We start from the raw sequence: 15942 nt of genomic DNA, 5'->3' as shown, positions 1-15942 counted from the left end.
TTTTGTTTTGTTTTTTGATTTAGTGATTGTGTGTTAGAAAAGCTAACCATGCATATACAGCTAAAATTTGCTTCATGAACTAGTACTTAGCTCTTAATGTGGTCAGCTGCTTGGCTTTTTGCTGATGCCAATTGCATAACTGTGCTTATTGCTAAATGTATAAACTGGTACTTAAAACTTGTAATGGAATTTATTTGTTTGTTTGTTTTTTAAAATAGAGCAGAGTAGGAAAAGAACTGATACTGAATGTCCGATAGAGTGTAGATTAAAAATGTGATATTAACTACCTGTTTTCATAGTATATAATTTAAGTATATTGGAAATTTTAATGTGGAGCCATGTCTTGGTTTAAATGTAGCGCTATTCTAAAAACACTGTCCCATATTTAATTGGTGGGAGAAGTTGAATTTTATGTCTAATTAGAGAAAACAATGGGGTTTTTTGTGTCTTCTGAAGAAAGTTGTAGGGAAAGTATAGGCAGCCAGGAGTTTAATTGTTACTACAGGCACTTAAATATTTTAGAGAATGAGAAGTTAAAGGGTAACATAGGGAAAAAGTATAGTTTGAAGAGAAAACAGCAAGGTTGGGGATTCAGGTGGCTTTTCTTGGACAAAATGCAAGCCAGTTTTCTATAATAGCCAGAGACATAAGTTTAATCAGATGAGGAGAGAAAACACAAGAAAAGGAGGAACTTTCATGTACCTGTAATGCAGTGCTATGAATGAACTGAATGACGAGTCTGAATGAGTTGCATCATGAATGCAGCCAATTTCTGCCCTTCTCCTTATTATTTTTGGTGCCAAGGCGTTTGAGCTTGGCACAGATATCTGCTATTCTTTATAGGATAACTTTTTTGTTGTTTATAGGATACTAGGTGGAGTTGATTTTGGTTTCATATGCTATATTAGCATGTGGGAATGAGCCAGATACACTGAAGCTAAAGGCAGGATTTTCCATAGGGAATTGTCTCAAATTATCAACCTAAATTTATTGCTTTACTTTCTCATCTGTGTCTATGCCTCTCTTTTACACTGGGAGAGAAAAAATGTCTTGACAACATGTTTTGTTTGCTTAAAAATGGAAAACACGAAGTATGTGAAATTTGAGCTCAGAATATGTTGAAAACACAATACTGAGTAAGCTATTAGTTTAATAATCTATCATTCCCATTATTATTTTTTTTAAATGACAGCATGAGTACAGGAATAATATCTCGTTTTTTGGAGTTAGAAACCATACACTGTTATTTGCTCAGTTTTTTTCCGAATCGGGGCAGCAGCTGTGAACTGCGTTATTTTACTGTTGGAGAAAAGCTGCTGGTTTAGTGGGCTGTTTAAACAGGGAGAGAGAAGGGCTCTCAGAATAAGTAAAGACAACAGTACTAGGTCCATGAGGAGCATGGTAAGTTTATGAGGGCATTTCCCTCCTCTCAGAAGGAAAAATGTGATGAAGTATATAAGGGCACCCCCCCAGCCCCTCCCGCCCCCCCCCCCCCCCGTTTCCAAATAACCCGTGAGCAAAATGTGGCAATAAGTAGAAATCTTGAAGGAAAAAGAAAAGGCAAAAAAAAGGAGGGGTTGGGAGGGAGAGTAGAAATCCAACCGTGTGAGTCCCTTTCCTTCTGTATGATTTTGTTTATTTCTAGCTTCCAGGCAAATTAACAACAAAAATCTTAGAAAAATATTTCTTAATATAAGCTGTTAAATCACTAAATGATTTTGTAAATGTGTACGTACAAATGAGCAAGAGATCTCATCCCGCGGGTGAAACTGTAAAACATTGAGGCCTAAAATGCAAAATCATTTTTTCAGGTATCTACTTAGTCATATTAAGTTGCTTACTGATATTTAAACTCAGTGGAGTTTAAAGAAAAGAGATGGGAATTTGATTTAGTGCAGGTAGCTTTCTTTCCTCTGTCTTCCTTAAAGACTAACCTTTCTTGTATTTAAACCATTTAATTTTAACTATAAAATGCACTAGAAACATTAGCACTAAGTGGAGTAAACTGAGTTGAAATCAGTATTAAAATGATTATGTATCTTGCATTTGTACTATTCTTTCTGGTCTTTCTGCTGTTTTCTTTTGTAGTGAGTCAGGGTGAATATTGTATCATACAGAATATATGTTGGAGTCAGACTTGTTCATAAAAATAATGCAATTTTAGTAACACTAAAAACATTAATAATACCACTTGTTTCATCAGAGAAACAACCTTGACTATGACTGCCCTATAGTATATGACAAAAAGTAAAGGCAATGTAAGGTACAAAAAAATCAGCAGAGGATACTTCATAGAATTTTCATTGTTTCCTTCAAAAGTAATAAATATTAGTTTAACCAAATTTTAAAAAGGGGGCAAGATTGATGTTAGTATCATAAACAACACTGTAGTTAGCAGTGTCTAAAATGCTATGTTGGTCTTCCATAAGCTCTTTCTTTGTCATAAAGTCTTTTAAGATGTTTTATTCTGACATGTGGTCTGGATGTGAACAGCGACTCGGACTTGAATTTCTGAAAGAAAATGACTTGGTGTCATTTAACAGTGGTGGACAGCTCTGATCTGAGATGTACTCAACTATTGATGAAAATGAAATATATGATTGCCTTATTGGCCAAACAATATCTTGGGCTTTGGTAGTTCACTGTGCTGATAAACACAGTTCCTTGGTGTATATCTTTTGCTCCTAAAAACTCTGACTGTGCCCTTTATGTTCAAGTTGTTGTTACTTCTTACCTAGTCCTTCCTAGCTCTGAATCTGTAATAGAGCAAAATCTGTGCTAGAGCATACTTGCTCTTTCCTAGTGATGAATCTATTGGTTGCAGTGCTGGCCTCAAATCTCATGTCTTAAATTACCCTTGATAAGTGCCTAGGGCTCTAGATCCCAGAGTGTATGTCTGAAAATATGAGGCTCTGTCAGTCTCTTTAATATGTTCCCCAGTTTTCCATCAAGATCTTGGACTAAATGAGACCTTCTGAGGTATAACTTAGAAAGGCAGCCAGGAACCCACAGACAAAGGCATTTTTAATACCAGAAACTTTAGTATGAAAGTCCTAGAGTTACAGATACTTGGAAACAAGAAGTTCTTGGGTCTGCTTGTTCCTACTCTGAGAGTCCGAGATTATTCCTAGTGTGTTTTGGCTAGCTACGTCATCTTAACTTCAATATCTCCTAAATGCTTAAACATGCAAATAGCCTCCACCATGCCCATAGCTGCACCATGTCCAATTTTTCCCTTACGTGCACCAGCGGAGTGTTTCCTTTTTCTTTTCTCATCCTCATAAGGGAAATATTATACCATCCTTGATGGTATGAAGAAAAACCTGTTTTTTATCAGGACAGAGCAGTTAATTCAGGGCAGGAGTGGTTTATTCAGAATCATGTGCTTTTTTTGTGTCTCTTTGATTATGTTCAATTTAGATGTGGGTCTTTGTGCTGTTATCTAAAATGCAGTTCGGCAGGCTTGCCTGGCACACATTCATCTGTTCAACTCACGATCCAGTACACACTGTGTTACTTTGTTGAGAGCTTTACCACTCTGGCAGTGAGAATTCTTATGAGCTCTGACACTACAATTTTGAATGACATACAGCTTAAGTAAGGGCTTGTCTAGCCATAACAAGTAAATCTGAAATGGTCATTGAACAAAATATAAAGTTTTTTCCACTGTTTTCTTAAACAATGTAAGGTTGTTAAAATTAGTATGTGAAATTGTAGGTTAAAACTCATTAGCTTCCATTTATAGCCAGTGAAAGTAATTTCTTACAGTCTTTACTCTTTCAGAAGCTCTATGCTAAAGTTTATACTTTAAAGCGAGGTGTATATTTTGTGCTACAGTGTAAATGCTAGGAAAATTGTCTTGTAGAGCTATTAATTGATTTGGGATGCAATTGGTAAATTCTGTGAAAACTATCTAATTCAAATGCTTTGTATAAATGGATTTCTTATGTTTTTATGTCTGAGAAGTTTCTGTCTGGATAAAGAATTGAATTGTAGTTTAATTGCACATCAGAATGTGTGAGAAAGAGTTGGTCAGTGTGGCTTAGAAAAATAGCAGACCAAGTAAAAAATATTATATGGTTTTATGGACATTTCCATAAAATTCTGATTTTTATATATTAATTTTTCGGGTTATAGAAAGGAAGGTGGTCAGTATGCCTTTTGTATAAATGTAAGAGCCTTAGTTTTGTTTGTTAATAGAAATACATAATGTAGATACAGAAACAGAAATTATTGTTGTTTATCATGCTTTTCATGTAAAAGTAAACTCTAAAAATATAGTGTTGTAGTAACATTTTTCTTCAATATTTTTCCCAAGTTCTTTGATGTAATTTCAACCACTGAGAAACCATTGGCTGAGCAAGACTGGTATCATGGTGCAATTCCAAGAATAGAAGCCCAGGAGCTGTTAAAACAGCAAGGAGACTTCTTGGTGCGAGAGAGCCACGGGAAACCTGGTGAATATGTCCTTTCTGTGTTTTCAGATGGACAACGGAGACACTTTATCATACAATATGCTGATGTACGTCTCTAATATAGTACTGAATATTTAATATTAGGAAGTTTATAATTTCAGCTAAACAATTTCGGTTCAACAGAATTTACTATTGCAAATGGCTTTAGCCTTTATATGAAAATATGAAAGCTGTTGGAAATATTTCTGTCAGTACCAAAATCAGGGGAAACAGTCATTTTGTGAACAAAGGAAAAATAGGAAGTACGAGGTCATTCAACATCTTTTATCTTATATTGAAACGTCAAGATATTTCTGTAAATGTTTTGAAATCCAGAACTTGTTACTACTAAGTTATGCATGTACATTTATTTATTTTTAAACACATTTTCACAGTTGGTACTAATTAGTGTACTTTTAATTCAGACTGTAAAGATTCAGTTGAATCTTCCTGAAAAATGGAAACACTCATGGAAAGAAAATAATCTGTGTTCCTTTCTATACAGTTGGGAATTGAAATTCCTGAGATGCTTATGTTGTTTTTAGCCCTATGGATATTGTTTTGTTCACTGTAACACAAATGCTTGTAGATGTTGCATATATGCTTCAAAGGACCAGAACTCATCCCCTTGTTGCTCTAACTTAGGAAAAAGTGGTCATTTTAGATAGTAGGTTAATTTTTGTATGCCTTTATCCAATGTATTTTTTATTCTTCTTAATACATTATTTGGGTTTTTTTTACCTTTCAGAATTTCAAACTCGTTCAAAATATGACAGTTCTCATAATATTACTAGAAATTCTTCTTGATGTATGACATAGCATCAAATAATTCTCAGTTTTGATTCAGTAGGGCTGCCAAAATATATTTCAGTCTCTTGTAATAAAATCTGCCATACACAGAAAAATACACAAATTTAGCTGCATAACAATGTTTACACTGAGGGAATTCCTCTGTCTAAATGCCCAGCTGATGCAGCATGCCTGGCAGAAGTCAATATTGTGTACCTGGTTTATTTCTATTTAATGGGAGGCAGTGATATTTTTCAAACTTTGTAGAAGTTTGAAGGGTTCTGTAGGATCAGTGCTTATGGACACTTGTCCAGCTGGAGTTTTCATTAATTTTCACCCAGATTTTTCCTTGTAGAAGTGAACCTTTACACAAAGTCAGTGTTTATTTTAGTTTGATTTTATGGCCTTACAGTATTTTGATGTATCAGAATGCTGAATGAGAAAATAAGAACAATAAATGACCTATATCTAGACACATAGAGTCTTAAAAGATGCTTGGAGCTCTCTGATCTCAATGCAGCAGAAATAAATATACATTGTATACTTGGTGTGGCCGAAATAATTTTGTGTAAATCAACGCATGTGGCAAGTAGATCTTAAAAAAATGTAGAGTGGACTTTCACATCAGTGAAAAGAGAGGAGTTCTTTTATAAATATTACTTTGAGGCCTACTTGTAAGCTGACTATTTTTTGTATTTTTTTTCGACAAAAAGTTTTTGAAAAGCTCTCTTTAGTTCCATAATTCCCTACTTTCTCTTAGGAATTATGTTTGAAATGTAAGACTGATATTATTTAATATTGCATAGCTTGGATCGTCCAAACATCATCAGGTCACTGGATCTGTCTGCTTGTATGTTTGGTAATAGGGCATTATGTTCATCTTCTCTTGACGATCATAGAAGTTAAAACTTTTTTTGTTACAGAAGTGCAGGACTCCTTATGCACTCCTTCTATGGGATGAATTTTCTGCATTTATTGTGAAAAAGCATTAATTGTAAAAATATAAAAAGCTGATTAAGCTCTAAAAAGGAGTTAGTATACAATGAGACTGTTATGGTCATGTAACAAGAGAGATTGTGTACTTGGTCTCCGTATACAAATTTTCTTCTTCATTCTTCTGAATTAGAAGGGCAATGAAGCTGGTGAAGGGTCTGGAGAACAGGTCTTATGAGGAGCAGCTGAGGGAACTGGGGTTGTTTAGTCTGGAGAAGAGGAGGCTGAGGGGAGACCTTGTCACTCTCTACACCTACCTGAAAGGAGGTTGTAATGAGGTGGGGGTCAGTCTCTTCTCTCAAATAACAAAGCCTGTTAGAGACAAGAGGAAATGGCTTCAACTTGCCCCAGGGGAGGTTTAGATTGGAGATTAGGAAAAATTTCTTTGCTGAAAGAGTGGTCAAACCTTGGATCAGGCTGCCCAGGGAGGTGGTGGAGTCACCATCCCTGGAGGTGTTCAAAAAACATATACATATGGCACTTTGGGACATGGTTCAGTCGGCATGGTGGTATTAGGTCAACGGTTGGACTTGATGATCTGAGAGGTCTATTCCAACCTAATGATTCTATGATTCTAAGTACTGAAGGGCAGAGTGGGACATACACCTGTTTTAACAGTGGTCCTTTAATTGCATAAGTGTTTTCTCTCTCTGGTTTTACCATTATTTTAAAGGCTAATCTTAGTAACACTGTGTGTGTGATAAATGAGTTCATCATTCAACTTTAAGTATCAAAATTTACGTGGTCATTCAAGGCTACTGTTGTTTTTCACTGCTGCTTATTTGAGGCTGTGCTATTTTCAAGTTTTTATTTGTTAGTGGTCTCAATAATGGTCAGGATCCTGTATAAAAACACAGAATCAGACACTGTCTTCCCTGAAAGTCTTACATAGATGGCAGCAGATGGGCATGTGGCTGGGTCTGGGTAGTACTGGTTATTGTGCTTGGGAGAGTCTTAGGCCATTGGGTTTTTTGGATCATCGGCACAGAAATATGAGGGAGCTTGTTTGAAAGGAGTGGGAACTAGTGCTACTCGTCACACTATTTAATAACTGAATGAAGGTAAACAACAAAATAAACCACAAAAATATTTGAAGTATGAAAACGTTTTTATGATAGAGAATGAGGAATGTTAAAAATAGGTGACATGGCCAAGCTGTCTTTACTAACTGTGATAACAGGTTTCAGGAAGTTAATAATTTAACCCCTAAGGAAGAGAAACATAGAATGCATTGTGCAAGGAATTTAACCCTGGGGGCTAGAAAGAAAAGAGCCTGCATGCCAGTGGTAAAGTTTTTCTTTGCCCAGTTGTGTAAATGAACTTGAATCACCATCTGTGCTTTGAGGTGTTTTAATTGCACTACTTGTTTATTGTTGCTGTTGTCAGGCTGGCTTATGGCAGTTCCTGTCTTGTGGGAAGAGGTCTCTAGCTGTAGCTGCTGAGTCTTGTATAGACACAAGACTTTATCCTGTTTCCCAGTCAGCTGCAGTGCTGTATAATTTAAGACATTCAGGAGGATGAAATAAACGCTCCTTTACTATTTTTTTCCATGTCACATGTATGGGCAAGATAAGCAATGAAAATATATTTTTTCACCTTAAGACCTGGATGAATGATATGTCATAGCAGGCATTGCTAAGAAAATGTTACGTGCTTCTAAGAAAATATTAAGACATTTAATTGTTTCCATTGTGTTCAATGATGTATATAAAAAGAAATAAATTAGTGAAGCAGTGGGGTGAGGAATTTTGTCATGCCCAACTTCTCTATGATGAACGTATGCATGTCCTGGCTTTGTTTTAGCTGCTGTAGACTCTTCTGATATATACTCCTTATTAAAAACAATTCGTGCATCTTCTACTCTGTGCCTAGGCTTTATTCATTTTATCAAACGTTGTAAATGCAGTGTTACTTTTCTCCTGTTTATTTTATTGTCAGGTGTTTATTTTTTAGTTTGTTTTCTATAATTCTTAGAACTTTAAGTAATTAGGAAATCAGTGTTGTTTTTTCTGGTTTAGAATGTTTTTATTTCACTCTGTCAGAGTTTTAAGTTAACTCTCCTATCTCTTTAAATTAAGAGTTTAAATTAAATTTTATCATGTTGCTTTAAATAAGTGATGCAGTAATTTTGCATTTATTAATTTATCATATTCCTAACTATCATTCCATTTAATTCAGTAGAAATGCTATTAAGCTGATCAGGAAAGAAATCTAATTCTGTAAAAGTGAACATTTCTTTGTTCTGTTACCAGTGCGGGAAGCTTGGTGATGTGCTTTTGCAGTTTCTTGTTCAAAATACTGCTTATAAAGAAACAATGTCCTTTTATCTCCATACAGAATCAGTATCGTTTTGAAGGAACTGGGTTTCCAACTATTCCTCAGCTCATAGAACATCATTACACAACAAAGCAAGTTATTACAAAGAAATCAGGTGTTGTTCTACTGAATCCTGTTGTTAAGGTAATGCATACATTCCAAGAACTCTGTTTAACTGAAAAGAACTTGGGGGTGTTGTATTGGTATTTAAAATATGTTCCTATGCAACTTCTCAGAAGATTTTTCATTCTTGCTTGTTTTGTGACTTTCTTTTTCTGAGCTTTTTCATCCTTCTCTGCTCTGTGCAACACATTCCTTTAAAGGAATGCTCCATCCTGATTCATATAATAAATCTTTACTATCTTGAAAGAATGGCATTCAGCATCTCACAAAATACCCTCTGTCTTGGTTTGAAAGACAGGTGTCTGCGGAGGAAGGCAGCAGCCTCCCTTGAAATGGAAAGTGCAACCCCCTTCCCTCCAAATTATTATAATTTTGAAATTAACGGGCCTTCAGGCAAAGATATGGGGAACAGGAATAACAGTTCTTTACTAATATATATATATATAACACAAGGCAGGGAAAAAAAACAACCCACTGGTTTACACTGACAGAGTCAGGAATACAACGTGACACCCTGTTAGGGTGGCAGTAGCAGTCCGATAAGATTGTGGCTGCAGTCCTCCTGAAGTGATGGATGTAGTGCTGTTGAAGCAGCGATCTTGTAAAAGGGTCTGGTCTTCCTCCGAAGGTCCAGTGGTGGGTAGGTAGCTCTTGTCCTCTGGAACTCCAGTGGGGGAAAAAACTCCTCTGGGAATCCAGTGGAAGAAGGCTGCTAGGGTGTTCGAGATCTCAGTTTTTATTTAGCATGGAATGCTTGGCTCCTTCCCCCGGGGCGGAGCATCTCACAATGGGATGGGGAGTCGTGAGGCAGTTCCTTGATGGGCCATTAACAGGAGATAGCCCAGGAGCGAGTTATCGATGGGTCAGGCGATAAGGCATTGTTGTGCCCATTGACAGGAGATAGTCCAGAGGGGGGAGGCAGGGAGCACCGCCCCACCTGGTCTCAACAGCTCCTGAAGATGGTAATAGAATACTGTTTTTTCCTTTTGGCACATTTTACACTGTAACCCAGGACACCCTCCTACTTTTCTTTTTGGTTTCCTATTTGGATTTCACTACTAAGAAATTGAAAGTAGTACTTCAGTGCCCATATAGTTGTGATGAAGAAATATTTTTGATAAAATGGTGTTCTTTAAGTGTCAAATTTCTTATGACCTTTGGAAGAGTTAAGAAAACTCTGTTTTGTCTTTATTTCATATCTCAGAAATAAGTTAGACAGACATGGAAAAAGGTACTGTCATTCCAGTATCATTGCAAATTTGGAATAAAAATTCCCTTTTTAATCAGTATACTATTGCAGGAAGTCTTTCAGGAGTGAAACGAAAAGGAATGGAAATATTAAACCATATGACTCTTTAGAAAGCTTAAGAGCCTTCTTGACTTCTTCCTGTAGTTTTGCAGTTAGTATCTATTTAGTTGATATTTCATATTTTAAGCTAACTCTTTTCCACTTAAATCTTTGCATTTTATCTAAGGCATTTGTTTGTGATTTTTTAAAAAAAGACTAGTTTCAAGCATGTGTAAAGCACCTTCTGTGTTCTACATAATTTTAGGAAGCATAACAATTTGTATTTCAGAGTTTGTTTCCTACACCAAGGTCCTAGCTCTTTTCTGCTAATAATCCTAAGAAATTAAAGCATATTCCCTTTCTCGAAATTAATGTGATTTTTTTACATATGTCTGTGCTTACCTATTTTATATAATTTTAAAATTTTAAAAATAAGGCATTGTAAATACACATTTTAGGTTAATGTCTTGCTGATTACCAAATTTACACTTTATTGAACATAAAATATTGCTTAAATTCATTGTAGAACATATAAGAAAGCATAGGACAGTATTTTTGATGTGTTAATAATTGCATTTTGATATAGACTGTTTATGCTAAAAAAAAAAAGGACTGTTAAACTCAAAGTGGAATCTTTTTATATCTATTTGCAAATTTTTGTCTTTTATAATGCCCTATTTGTTTTAAATGTTTAATCCTCTTTCTGTTTCCTGGCGCTTTTTTTCTGCTTTTGTATAATGTACATGCTTTTAGAGTAGCCCTGTGTTAACAAATGTAAAACTATACTGCAGTATGTTACTACATATTAAAAGATACGGAACTTACTCTCAGTTATTCTCTGTTAAGGTTAAACAGGAAAACATCGTCTGAAAAACATAATCTCTTCATTCTCTGTTGCTTATTTTGAAGACAAGTTTCCATATTGCTGACATTTTTGTTTCATTTTGCTATCATCTTTTGGATAAAGTTAAGTTTTAATTTATGCATAGTTTTGGGTAACTATGTATAATCAAAGAATTTTTCTGTGGAAGAAATATGGTCCCAAATTACTTTCTGGATCATTTCTTCATTACTGGGCTTGATCTTATGACCTTTGTGGTGTAAATGTACATAGGGATAGTCTAAATCCCTTGTTAATAACCGTGCAGACATGTATGACTGTGTGGTGTGTCTTTCCAGGACTTGAATCCGTGCCACTACAACTACATTCAGATCTATCATAACCTCCTTAGAAAGTGATGGAGGGTAATTTTTAAGCAGACTTTCTGGCTTTTCTGTGGTCACTGGCTGCAAAGTCAGTGTTTTGGTTTTCTTATTTTCAGGGGGAAAATGAATTGAGCCCACTCCTCTCTGGACTTGTTGACTTGAGTTAATCTTAGTATTAACTAAAGTTAGTGGAAATATTAGTATTTCCTCTAGGTTCATGGTAATTTTATGACCAGTTGGGAGTCGATTTGAGCTGCAGTGCAAAAGTACTTTGACTACTCAGGTTTCCCAAAGTGCTGCAAGTAATCAGCATCTATCCATAAAATCCCAGGCTCTGTTTATTTCATTGTATGACTGACTTTGTGCTGGATGTTGCCCTTGAAAGGAACAGTCTTAATTGTGTCACAAAAGGCCTGTCCCACATCCCATCTCATGTAGACCAAATCTGCCTGCTTGGAATTTTAATGATAGTTTAGTAATAGAATTTAAATTAGAAAAACTGAGGGCATTAAAAAGGTATCTGCAAGTGATTTATTTAATGGAAAAGTCTCTCATATTTATTTATAAACTTTTAGAAAAAATGCAAATTATGTTCTTAAATTTATTATTGATGGAATGTCTTGTGTGTAAAGCCCCTGAGTAACCTGAATGCATACCCAAGGACTTTATTATAGAAATGCTATCTTAACCGTATTAAATGTATTTTAACTTTCTAACATCTTTGACCTCATGTTGTGGAGGATTTTAAATTTTCTGAAGTACTTTTTTTACATTTAAGAAATCTGTATTAAGTTGTCGATGTGCTTCAGTTTGACTAGTAGAAATAAGAATCATCAAGGAAATAAGGAATACCATTTTTATTTGGATATGTCTGCATTAATGTTTTCACTTGGATCAGAAATATACCTCTGAAGCAAATCTGCCCAGTGCTGCTTACAATGCTATGCTTCCATTATTGAACAGTCTCTGAGGATTCAAACTTTACTCCTTCCAGCTGAAACAAAATAGGAAGATGCGCAAATGCTGATGAGAGGGAGTTCAGTCTTCAGAACCAGGAGACATCTAGTCTGAAATAAAGCTTTCCTACCCGCAAATGTATGTTTCTGGTCCTCAGCACCAACTGTTTCAGAGATCTGCTACTATTTCACTAGTTCTAATGTAGTCCTAGTCTTTGGATCCTCTGTAGTAAATTAAAACTCTGAGCTCATGAAAAAAAAATTAACTGCTACTTTGTCAGATGGGTTAGGCTATGTATTCATTGCGAGTAACTTTCATTTAAAAATTCTGGATCTATTTTGATGTGGCAAAGAAGCATGTAATATGGCCTCAAACATTCTCTGTACATGGGAAAATATGAACCGTAAATAATGTTGAGTGAGATGAATGAAAACTGTTAAAACAAAAAAAAGCTGTATTTCATAGTAGTGGGTCTAATGTTGATGAATCAGTTTGAAAATTACATGAGAATTCTGTGTGGACCTGATGCTGTCTTGCAAGATGCGATTATGTTAATGAGTTAGGCATGGAAAGAAATGATGAAGAAATATAAATTTAAGTGATAACATAAGGTAGAGAAATTCTTTTCATGAAAATGCACTCATAAAAATCTGATATGACCCTAATTTTTCAGTTACTGAACCAATTTGAGATTTAGTTTGTATTTAGAAGTCTTTGAGCTCCGTTTTCGAAGATGGAAAGCATAAACAATCTTATCTGCTCCGTGTTTTCATTTCTTAGTAGTACCACAGAAATAATAGTCTCCTTTAGCAATTGGTTAACATACACTTCTCCATGCAAACCTAGCCAAAAAGTTATTTTCCCGATTTTTGGCTTCCCTTAGTGTTGCTTTATTTTGCAACTGTTTTGTTTGGGTTTGCTTTATTTTGCTGAAGTTCGGTGTTGCAGACAACGTGTATGCTTGTGGTGCAGGTAGCTTTTGTTTCTCAGGGCAGCAAGGCTGACATGGTGAAATTGAAGGAGGTTGCTGAACAGCCCTACTTTCAGGCAAGCCTTCTTAGGCCTGCTAAGAGAAGTTGGTAGAAGCAAAGAGGCTTAGCAAGGAGATTTCAAGTTTATCAGAAAGTAGTCCTGTCACTCAATTAGAGATTCTCATCTTGTGACACTGAAGAATTAAGATGCTGAAAAAAGAAACAACTGCAGTAATGATCTGCCTTTTGGGAAGATCATCTTACATGAGGAGAACTCTTTAGGAACAGAAATCTCAGCTGAAAGGAATAAGCAGGCTATAGCACTGAGCGCTTCAGTTCTCACAATTTTACTTAGGCTAGGTTTGTAGCTCCAAAAGAGGATCCTGCTGTGAATTACCTGCATGGTACCCATGCATCTGGCCAGGCTTGTAGGAATGCCGAGAAGCACCTCGTGGTCATGATCTCTGTGTGTTGATTTTTGGCCCAAAGCTGTAATTCTCGTGAGCTTGGTTAAAGTCTGATATGTGCATTTTTAAACGTTCAAATATATCTTTTATTTTCTTGAAGGAAATTAAATCCACAATGAGAAGTGAGGATTTATAGTACATAAAAGATGTACTTATAGGAGATGACTGTATTTATTTTGTGAACATGAAATAAATCTTTTGTCACTTATTTGCCATTCAGTATTATGATCATGCAGAAGGCCTGTGATTCATACGGCAGGGAAATTGGCAGTATTTTTTTAGGAGAATTTAGGTAGATTTTCAGTAGGTTCTTCAGTTTAATTCTGGGATCTGAAGGAAAGCCTGCAGCTATTGATATCTGATAACAGAGTTTCATATCTTAATACTAGAGAAGCATTTCAGTTATGTTAGTATTTCTTCAGAATTTAGAGGTGTTACAGGATTTGCTTTTAACGTTTTTTAGCAGAAAGAATTGCAATATTTCTGTCAGGTAACAAAAATACATCTTCCATAGTGGAGACATGTACTTGTCAAGGTGTTGCATCCTAATGAGAAAATGGAAAAAGGAGAGTAATTTTCTCTTTGTGCTGACAAAGTACTAAAATTTATGTGTAATTCCATGTATCTTGACTACTTTTAAAATTTAGAGTATTTTTTCTCAAAAAATCTCTTAAAAATATATTGTAATAATGAAGGCACATAACACTACCTGAACAAAGAGCAGCAAATACAGTTTTACATCCAGTGATCAAAGTCTTCTGTAGCTTTTTTCTAAAGGCCATAGCGTTAAAAATCTGCTCAATGAATGTTTCTGGTTTGGTCTTGTCTTTATGGTATTTTTTTCCATGATCAGGTTTAGAATACAATTGAAAGATAATACTCTTAAAGAGTCTAAGCATTAGTTTATGCTCAAACCTAGAAAGAAGTATATTTTATCAAGTATATGAATTCCATTTTAGCAAAGTGTCACTTTTGAGCAATCTCTTAGTGAAAAATATCTGTCCTAGAAATATTAAATAGGCACCTCGGCTGCATGTGCATTCCTGGATTCTGTACATTCATATGAAAAATTAAGAGAGTGCCATATTGCTATGTGGTGCAATTTGAGCAAAAGGAGTTATCACAAACACAACTGAAATGGTAGGAAGTAGGAAAAAGAACCAAATTCTGTGAAGCAGGAGATGGAAGTAAGTAATTCTAACTGAAAAATAAAAAAAATACATCGTTAGGAGGGGAAAAAAAGGATTAAATAGAAGATTTATGGTTTGGGTTTGGGGTTGGTTTTGGTTTTTGTTTTTTTAATCAGGAATGTAGGTCTTATCAATAAGCAAATATTTATGTTGAAATAGGTTGCCATGTGCATAACATCAAAATCTGCCAGATGCTTAAGCAATGTGTTGTCATGTTTCTACTTGGGCAGAGGCAGAGTGCTCAACTGTTGTTTTTCCTGCCATTAGAATTGTTAAAATTGTTTCTTACAGTAAACTACTGCTTAGGTTGATATTGTTGAAATTGAACTATTTTGGTATTAAATGCTCACTACCTCCCTGCAAGAGTGTAGATTAGTTTGTGTGGAGCTTCATGTGATTGCAGCAAATCATGTGTCTGCTATAGTAGGTGGCTGTTTGGAATTTGCAGTGTTTTACATACCTGTGTCTTCACAGATTGTCTCAGAAGCACCTGATGTTTCAACCAGTATATACTGGAAGAGTAAGATAATGATAGTTACATGGCTTGCAAACTGAAAATGCTGGGTATAAATTGGACCGCGTTTCTGGTATCCGTATCACAAACAGAATACATTACTCAGAGCAAGTACATTTCCTAACATAGAAAGATCCTGCAGCGCTTTGGAGCCAGCACACGTGTTCATATGGAACAGTGGGATGGTGCATGTGGTTCATGGATTCCCATCAAAGTCCTTTCCGGGAAACTTAGATGTGAAATATAAAGTGATGGCATCACAGCAAACTTTTTTGCTGTGGATATCCTGGGTAGGAGAGAATAAGAGAATAGATGTCTGGTTTTTTCTGTAACTGCAAACTCTAGTGTACCTGCACCTTCCATGGAGTTGCTAGAAAATATGTACCACTGCCCCTTAGCATGTCATTGTCTTCTTTAGATGCAAACTGTCTTCTTTATTCACATACACGGAAGGAAACCTCCTGAATGTGTAGTTTTCATTTTTACATACATTTGTGTGCGTGTGGTGCTGTGTGTAGAAGGGCAGTGGACTTGCTTGTCTGTTTAAAGCATCATTAAAAATCTTACTATTGAGTTAAGAGTTCATATATGGACCTCTGAGAATAAACACATCTAACAAACATTATGGTGATCAAAATAAATTTAGCAGTGTATTTGAAGATTGGAAGGTGTTT

The 15942-nt window shown here is 35.6% G+C and overlaps 1 protein-coding gene across 1 annotated transcript in view; it reads left to right on the top strand.

The window, feature by feature from the left end:
- The window catches only part of FER (FER tyrosine kinase), a 166368-nt gene that overhangs the window by 67435 nt on the left and 82991 nt on the right, over positions 1-15942 (top strand). The window contains exons 10-11 of the mRNA XM_086478933.1: positions 4319-4522; positions 8574-8696. Coding sequence (XP_086335059.1) covers positions 4319-4522; positions 8574-8696 — 327 coding nt within the window. The remainder of the gene's footprint in view (positions 1-4318; positions 4523-8573; positions 8697-15942) is intronic.

This window comes from Leptosomus discolor, chromosome Z, assembly GCF_034619465.1.
Source record: "Leptosomus discolor isolate bLepDis1 chromosome Z, bLepDis1.hap2, whole genome shotgun sequence".
NCBI lineage: Eukaryota > Metazoa > Chordata > Aves > Leptosomiformes > Leptosomidae > Leptosomus > Leptosomus discolor.
The sequence above is the reverse complement of the archived record's forward strand: the minus strand, read 5'-3'. Positions and strand labels throughout refer to the sequence as shown.